The 7,540-nt window shown below is 58.7% G+C and overlaps 1 protein-coding gene across 5 annotated transcripts; it reads left to right on the plus strand.

Annotated features, from left to right (window-relative positions):
• Positions 1-167: 167 nt before the first annotated feature.
• Positions 168-6,193, plus strand: IRF3 (interferon regulatory factor 3). Of its 5 annotated transcripts, none has more exons than XM_015565428.1 (8): positions 243-329; positions 1,102-1,273; positions 1,864-2,035; positions 2,125-2,189; positions 3,054-3,246; positions 3,345-3,725; positions 4,969-5,084; positions 5,948-6,193. In XM_015565428.1, the coding sequence occupies exons 2-8, from the start codon at positions 1,109-1,111 to the stop codon at positions 6,113-6,115; spliced, it is 1,260 nt and encodes a 419-aa protein (XP_015420914.1). In that variant the 5' UTR covers positions 243-329; positions 1,102-1,108; the 3' UTR covers positions 6,116-6,193. The 5 variants fall into 5 exon arrangements, with proteins under 5 accessions (XP_015420917.1, XP_015420914.1, XP_006765999.1 ...); XM_006765936.2 differs by lacking the exon at positions 243-329 and adding an exon at positions 344-429; XM_015565429.1 differs by lacking the exon at positions 243-329 and adding an exon at positions 436-571.
• The last annotated feature ends 1,347 nt before the right edge of the window (positions 6,194-7,540 follow it).

Genomic DNA, 7,540 nt, shown 5'->3' on the forward strand with positions numbered 1-7,540 from the left:
CGCGCCCGGGGCGGCCCCCGCCGCCCCCGCCACCTCCTTCACTGAACTTGTTAAACTTCTAGGAGTTCAACTTTCCCGCGCCTGCGCACTGGGCCAGGCTGGCGACGGCCCAACGCAGAGGGGGCGGGGCGCCGGTGCCCGCCTAATTTGCATGCGACGTTCCCAGCATGCCGGTGGCCGGAAAGCCAAAAAAGGGGCACGGGGAGGAGCAATGTCCGGGCTGCGGGTGCCACCTCTCTGTGGTTTGTTGCCCAAATGACAAGAAAGTCGTTTTCATTTCAAGAAATCTGCAGCAAACAAAGCTCCACCGCTCTAAAGCTCAGCTGACGGTAAGGGGTGGGGGTGGGGTGCAGCTCCGTGTTCGCGCGCTATGGGACCCAAAGCCACGGGTGGCCCCAGCACCCTGCGCGCCCCGCCCCGTCCCGCTAGGTGGGTAACGCGGAAGAGCCGGGGAGCTGGTAGAAGCCCGGAGTGAGGAACGGGCGAAAGGATGAGTCTGACATGACCTGGAGGGGGGCTGTGTACCCTGGAGAAAGTGAAGCAAGGAAGGGGAGAAGTGAAGCAGTGGCAGGTGCAGAAAAATAAACACAGAAAGAGTAGCGGGGAGGCAGCACCCTCTAGACAGAGGGGAGCGCGCCCTGGTCGAGGGAGGCTCTCTGCGGGGGACTGTGGAGGGAGGTCTGCGGTGGAACCGGGGGAGGGGATCGTCTGTGGGGAACCGTGGGAGGGGTCCACACTGGGGTGAGTGCGGGAGGTAGAAGTCCACAGGAGAGTAGCGTCTGCTATTAGGTTCTACCTTGGAAGTGGGGGTACCCGCCTTGGGTGATGGGGAGGGCGGGCGGGGTTTGCAGTGGAATAGGGAAGGGTCTCTGCTGGCGGAATTGATGGGGCAGTGGGGTCTACACAGAAGCTGGGGGAACGAGGGGGCCCTACAATGGATTTGGGAGGGAGTCCTCGCTAAATTGGAGGATTGGAGGAGGTGAGGTCTGTTTGTTCCCCCAAGAAAATACAGGCGAGGGACCTGCGCCGTGTCCTGTGAGAGGATGGTCCAGGGTGGGCCTGAGAGGCCGCCTGCGCCCATGACCTGCCCAATGTTAGCAGGCCCGACATGGGATCCCAAAAGCCGAGGATCCTGCCTTGGCTGGTGTCTCAGCTGGACGAGGGGCAACTGGAGGGCGTGGCTTGGCTGGACCAGAGCCGCCGGCGCTTCCGCATCCCCTGGAAACACGGTTTGCGGCAGGATGCCCAGCAGGAGGACTTCGGCATCTTCCAGGTGTGTGGGAGCTGAGACTCAGGAAACCCGAAGGTGCGGGTGCCCTAGGGTGGGGTGGACTCCGAGGAGTGGAGTTACAGGGGGATGGGGAGGGCTTAGGATAGTGGATAGGTGTGGGATAGCTGGAGAGCCCGGGCTCCAGGAATAGAACTAGGAAAGCAGGTTAGACCATGGAGGAAATGCATCCTGGGAGTTCAGGGCTCACCAGGGATGGGATCTTGGATGTAGAATTCTGGGGGCGGGTCTTACATGAGACCAGACTGGGCTGAAGCTGAGGGTACTTACCACCAACTTAGAATACTACACCAGTGGGTAAACCCAGTTAGAGTGGGAGGGGGCGGGGCCATTACAGAGGCTGCCCTAGGGCAGGTTGGTTGCAGAGTTAGACACCTAGTAGGGCCTGGAAGGTTGGCTTAGAAAGCAAAGGATTTTGAAAGGTGGAGGCAGGGGGACTCAGGGCACCGAGAATCTGAGAATTTGGGGATAGAACCTTAACAGGGTGGGTGCTAGGATGAGAGGGGGCAGGGTTATGACCCCTGGGGTGGGGTCGGAACCATCCGCTCCTCTATCCTGGTCCCATTGGTCCCCAGGCCTGGGCAGAGGCCAGCGGTGCCTACACTCCTGGGAGAGACAGGCCTGACTTGCCAACGTGGAAGAGGAATTTCAGGTCTGCCCTGAACAGGAAGGAGGTGTTGCGTTTAGCTGAGGACCGGAGCAAGGACCCCCACGACCCGCACAAGATCTACGAGTTTGTGAACTCAGGTGGGCTGGAAGCGGGGGTGTTCATGGAGGAATGGGATCGTAAGAGTCCCTAGCACCCCTTTTCCGCTCACCACCTCTCTCGCCGGCAGTTGGGGACTTCCCTGAGCTGGAGACTTCGGACACCGATGGCAGATTCAGTACCTCTGACACCCAGGTATGCCTGCGCCCAGCCCTCCTGTCCCCTCAGTCCCTGTCCCATCGCCTCTGCGCCCCTGGGGACCTGTTCAGGCCTCATTCTCCCCACGGACCATTGTCCGCCTCCTCCCTGGCCTCCCTTCTCTCCCTCCCCTGACCCTGAGCTGACCCTCCCCCTCTCCTGCTCACAGCCCTCCGTGGCGTCCCACCACGCTCAGGAGAAAGTTCCGTTTTCACCAGGCATTCGAGGCCCTAAGACACCTCCATTGCTTTTCTCGCTTTCCAGCCTCTTGGGAACCAGAAACTCCCTGCCCTTGATCTTGCTGATGTCTGTGCCAGGAAAAATCCCCTGGGGCATTCTCCCCAGATGTCTCTGCCCAGCTCTTGCCTGCGTGCAGCCAGATCCTTGGGCTGAATTAGCTGCTCTCCCGGACCTCTTAGCCCTCAGCATACATCAGAGCATTGTGCGCTCTGTGCCCAGGCGGTCTCTCCCTGGATCGGAAACCCCTAGAGCGGTGATGGCAAACCTTCTGAGCTTGGCGTGTCAGCATTTTGAAAAACCCTAACTTAACTCTTGGTGCCGTGTCACATATAGAAAATTTTTTTGATATTTGCAACCATAGTAAAACAAAGACTTATATTTTTGATATTTATTTTATATATTTAAATGCCATTTAACAAAGAAAAATCCACCCAAAAAATGAGTTCACGTGTCACCTCTGACACGCATGTCATAGGTTCACCATCACTGCCCTAGAGAGCAAGGCTCAGGACTGTCTCCTCTCTGGGTCCCCATATTGCTGAACACAAGGCCTGACCCATGGGAATTCTTCAGAAAATGCTGTGGCAATGCCTGGACCCTTCTCTCTCTCTCTCTCTCTAGGAGGACATTCTGGAGGAGTTACTGAATGACATGGCCTTGGGCCCAGTTCCAGATGAGGGGGCCTCGAGCCTGGCTGTGGCCCCTGAACACCCCCCTCAGCTCTTGCTGAGCCCCAACTTAGACATGCCTGCTCCCTACCCAAACCCAACGCCCCCTGAAAACCCACTGAAGCAGCTGTTGATGCCCCAGGACGGTGAGTGCCACCTATGGGCTGGGAGGAGCTGGATCTGGGGCGATGGGCCCTTACACGCTCTCCATCTCTCCCTTCATGTTGCCGCCGCCACTGCTCAGACTGGGAGTTCGAGGTGACCGCCTTCTACCGGGGCCGCCAAGTCTTCCAGCAGACGGTCTTCTGCCCGAGGGGCCTGCGGCTGGTGGGGTCAGATGGAGGGGACAGGACACTCCCCGGGCAGCCGATAACACTGCCAGACCCTGGGGCGTTCCTGACAGACAGGGCTGCGAGGGACTATGTGAGTCGTGTGCTGAGCGGCCTGGGCGGGGGACTCGCTCTGCGGAGGGAAGGGCAGCGGCTCTGCGCCCAGAGGCTGGGCTCCTGCCACACATACTGGGCTGTGGGCGAGGAGCTTCTCCCCGACAGTGGCCGTGGGCCTGACGGCGAGGTCCCCAAAGAGACGGGAGGAAGCGTGTTCAACCTGGGGCCGTTTGTGGCAGGTGAGTGGAGAGGGGGCCCCAGTGGTTAAGAGCCCGGGGTCTGACCTTTCGGGATCCTGCTGCTGTTGGCCATTTAGCCTAGACGGCTCTGAGCCTGGCAAGTCTGAGGGCCCTCTCCCTCCTTCTGCCTACCCGGAGCTGGGAGGCGGCACGGGGCCCCGTGCACAGAAGGTGCTCAGAACTAGCTGCCATAGTTGTCATCATTATTCCCAACTAGAGGCCCGGTGCATGAAATTCGTGCCGGGAGGGGGGGCGAGTCCCTCAGCCCAGCCTGTACCCTCTTCAATCTGGGACCCCTTGGGGGATGTCCAACCGCCTCTCGCTATTCGGGACCGCTGGCTCCAAACCGCTCACCTGCCTATGTGCCTGATCACCCCTAACCACCTCTGCCTGCCTGATCGCCCCTAACTGCTCCCCTGCTGGCCTGATCGCCCTTAACCGCCTCCGCTTTGCCCCACACCCGGGACCCAGGCTTCCCTCCCTCTGGCAGGCCGTAGGCACCTGGGACCTGGGCCAGCTTCTCCCGGGCCGGCCGCAGCCACAGGGACTGTGGGCAGGTGGCTTCACCTGGGCTGCAGACACCCGGGACCTGGCTGGTCCCCATTCCTCTCTCCCCAGTGTTGAGTATCTGAACATTTCCAGCGCTAGGGCAAGAGGGCGTGAGGGCGTGATGACTATTTGCATATTAGCTCTTTATTATATAGGCTTATGGTGGACAGACAGACACAGGAAAGATCCCGTAGGACTTTGCTAGCCAATAGCACTTTCTTTGCACTCTCCAGTATCGTACAGTATCCAGCCACATTGCTATTGAGTACTTAGATGGGCTGAGAGCATCTGAGGAAGTGAGTTTTAAACTATTTGCATTTTAATTAGTTACCATTTAAATAGCCCTGGTGGCTAATGGCTACGTAGAGACAGTGTGGCCTTAGGGGGTGAAAGAGCAGTAATTGTCAACATCTTTGGGAGGGGATTCCCCTCCTGGACCTGTTTCCCCATCCTGAATGCTCAGGGGGAGGTGGGAGCGGATCATCCAGACCTACCCTGATGGGTGGGAGGGAAAAGGAACTTTTATGTTTGTGCCAGAATTGTGGGGACTTGACGCACCTCAGCAGCCCCCTGGTTTTGATGGCAGAGGTATGCCAGGCTTTAGGTTAGTGGGGAAGGTAGGATATTATTCAGGTTTTAGGGGGAGGGGCAGGTAGAGGTCTTCCCATCCCTGACTAGGCTCTTGGGCCCCCAGATCTGATTGCCTTCATCAATGGAAGCGGACGCTCACCACGCTACACCTTCTGGTTCTGCATAGCGGAGCCATGGCCCCAGCACCAGCCGTGGACCAAGAAGCTAGTGATGGTCAAGGTGCCTGCGCCTTAGGATCCTGGAGCTGAGGGGGCGGGTCTTCCAAAAGAATAGGTTGCTCCCAGGAACTACAATTCCCAGAAACCCCTGGAGAAATTAAAATTTCCAAATCTCTACATCACCATTTTTTCCCCCCTCACCAGAGGATATTTTCTTCTTTTTTTAAAAAATATATTTTATTGATTTTTTTACAGAGAGGAAGGGAGAGGGATAGAGAGTTAGAAACATTGATGAGAGAGAAACATCGATCAGCTGCCTCCTGCACACCCCCCACTGGTGATGTGCCCGCAACCAAGGTACATGCCCTTGACCGGAATCAAACCTGGGACCCTTCAGTTCCCAGGCTGACGCGCTATCCAGTAAGCCAAACCAGCTAGGGCTATTTTCATTGATTTTTAGAGGGCGGGTAGGGGGCACAGAGAGAGAGAGACATCAATTGGTTGCCTCCCATATGTGCCCTGACGCATGGAGATTGAACCTGCAACCTTTCAGTGTATGGAATGATGCTCCTACCAACTGAGCGACACCAGCCAGCTAGGGCTGCAACCGCCACTCATTCCCAGAGACTTCTGGGTGTCCCGGCCGTGGCCTTCTCCTATAAGTCCCAGCAGCCTGTGAGAACTACAGCTCCCAGGAGTCCTCCTGACACCAGCTGCCCAGCCCTAGCATCTGGGAGCCCCTCTGGCCTCCGTGGTTGTGAACATGGGAAAACTACAGCTCCCAGCAGTCCTGAGCCCAGGAATTCATCCTGGGCCACGGTGGGACCTGCTGGGAGTTGGGAGTTGTAGTCCACTCAGCCCCACCCTCTACAGTAGATGGTGTTGGGTGCTTCCCCTGACCATGTTTCTCCCCACCTCCTGTAGGTTGTTCCCACGTGCCTCAGGGCTCTGCTGGAAATGGCACGGGTAGGGGGGGCCTCCTCGCTGGAGAACACCGTGGACCTGCACATTTCCAACAGCCAGCCCCTCTCCCTCACGTCGGAGCAGTACAAGGCCTATCTGCAGGACCTGGTCGAGGACATGGATTTCTAGGTCACTAGCCGCGTCTGCACCACCACCTGTGGGTGCAGGTCCCTCGCCTCCACCAATAAACTACTTCTGGCCACTGTCGCCACTTGTGTGTGGTATTCGGTGTCCCCAGGCCAGCCCTGACCCAAGCTGGGCATTGCTCCTTCAGACTCAGCTTATGCATCTGCAGGCCACCCACAACTCGGGTGCTCACAGTGAGGGCGAGACACTGTGGGGGCGAGACACTGTGGGGGCAGCCGACACTCACCACCTCCACACCTCTCTCCATGGACCTGGTGAGAAGGTGACAGTCATTCCCACTTACAGACCGAGACAGTGAGACTTAGAGAAGAGTAAAGGTCACAAAGTGGGAGACACAAGCTGGGGCAGAATCCAGCCTCATTTCAAAGCCACTGCTCTCCGAGGGAGGCCCAGGGCCGCCTCCAGAATCCCCATGTTGCCTATGAACAGCCGGGGCCAAGCTCCGGGATGCAGAGAGCTCCCTGTCTAAACAGCCCTGTCTGTCGGGGGCCTTGGCTCCCTCCAGCTCCTGCGGGGGCCTCAGGCACGTCCTCTGGGGCTGGGACGGGCAGTGGTAAAGGAGCTCTGTGCTCTACCCTGGAGCCCACATGCTCCGGCGGCCCGGGCACTGCCGCCTTTCCTCACCACGCCTGGGTTCTGGGCCACCGGACTGAGCGGGGCCAGCACTGCCCTGCCGCACCATGTGGCCCTCACTGCGTCTCCGGAGGGTGGATTCCATCCCCCCACCTCAATGGGGGCGGATACATCCCAGGCAGACAAGCAGCACCTGGGTGCCTGAGCTGGGAGACTGACCAGGAGCCTGGCCCCTATGTGCCGTCAGCACCCTCAGCAGCAGCCGCTGACAGCGTCCCGGGAGGGTCCTAAGTGCTTCCCTGCCTGCGTCTCACTTAATCCTCACAACACCCACTTTATAGATAAGGAAACTGAGGCCCAGAGAGGGGCAGTACTGGCCCTGAGCCACACAGTCTGGTCTCCCTGTTAACCACCCTCAGACGTGGGCCAAGCCTCCTGCGTGTGTCCCTCCCTAACCCCTTCCCAAATCAGACTCTGAAAAGAAAGGGCTGAAATCACGGGGTTCGAAGGTAACATTTCATGAAATCTTTAATGAAACTGGGGGGGGACATGAACAGAGGGGAGCGGCGATGGGGACAGGCGTGGGACGAGGAAGATGGGCACAGGGCTAGGCAGGGGGCTCTCCTCATCCCCACAGCGACCCCCTCCCATCATCCCACTGACGGGGGAGGGAAGTGGAGAGGTGGAGCCATAAATACGTCCCGAATTCTGAAGAGGCGGAGGAAGGAAGTGGGTTGTTGGGGGTCTCAGAGAGGGGGCAGGGGCAGGCCCAGGCCAGGGCCGCCCTTGTCAGGGGGCCCTGGCTCCTTGGGTGGCCGTGGGGGGCCTGGGGGG

This window comes from Myotis davidii, unplaced genomic scaffold, assembly GCF_000327345.1.
Source record: "Myotis davidii unplaced genomic scaffold, ASM32734v1 scaffold2100, whole genome shotgun sequence".
Taxonomy (NCBI): domain Eukaryota; kingdom Metazoa; phylum Chordata; class Mammalia; order Chiroptera; family Vespertilionidae; genus Myotis; species Myotis davidii.

Bases quoted from the DNA above. Each gene is read 5' to 3' on its own strand.
- IRF3 (XM_006765936.2), top strand. From the start codon at position 371: ATGGGACCCAAAGCCACGGGTGGCCCCAGCACCCTGCGCGCCCCGCCC. The intron at 1,274-1,863 runs GTGTGTGGGAGC...ATTGGTCCCCAG, and splicing joins AGGACTTCGGCATCTTCCAG to GCCTGGGCAGAGGCCAGCGG. The intron at 2,190-3,053 runs GTATGCCTGCGC...CTCTCTCTCTAG, and splicing joins TCAGTACCTCTGACACCCAG to GAGGACATTCTGGAGGAGTT.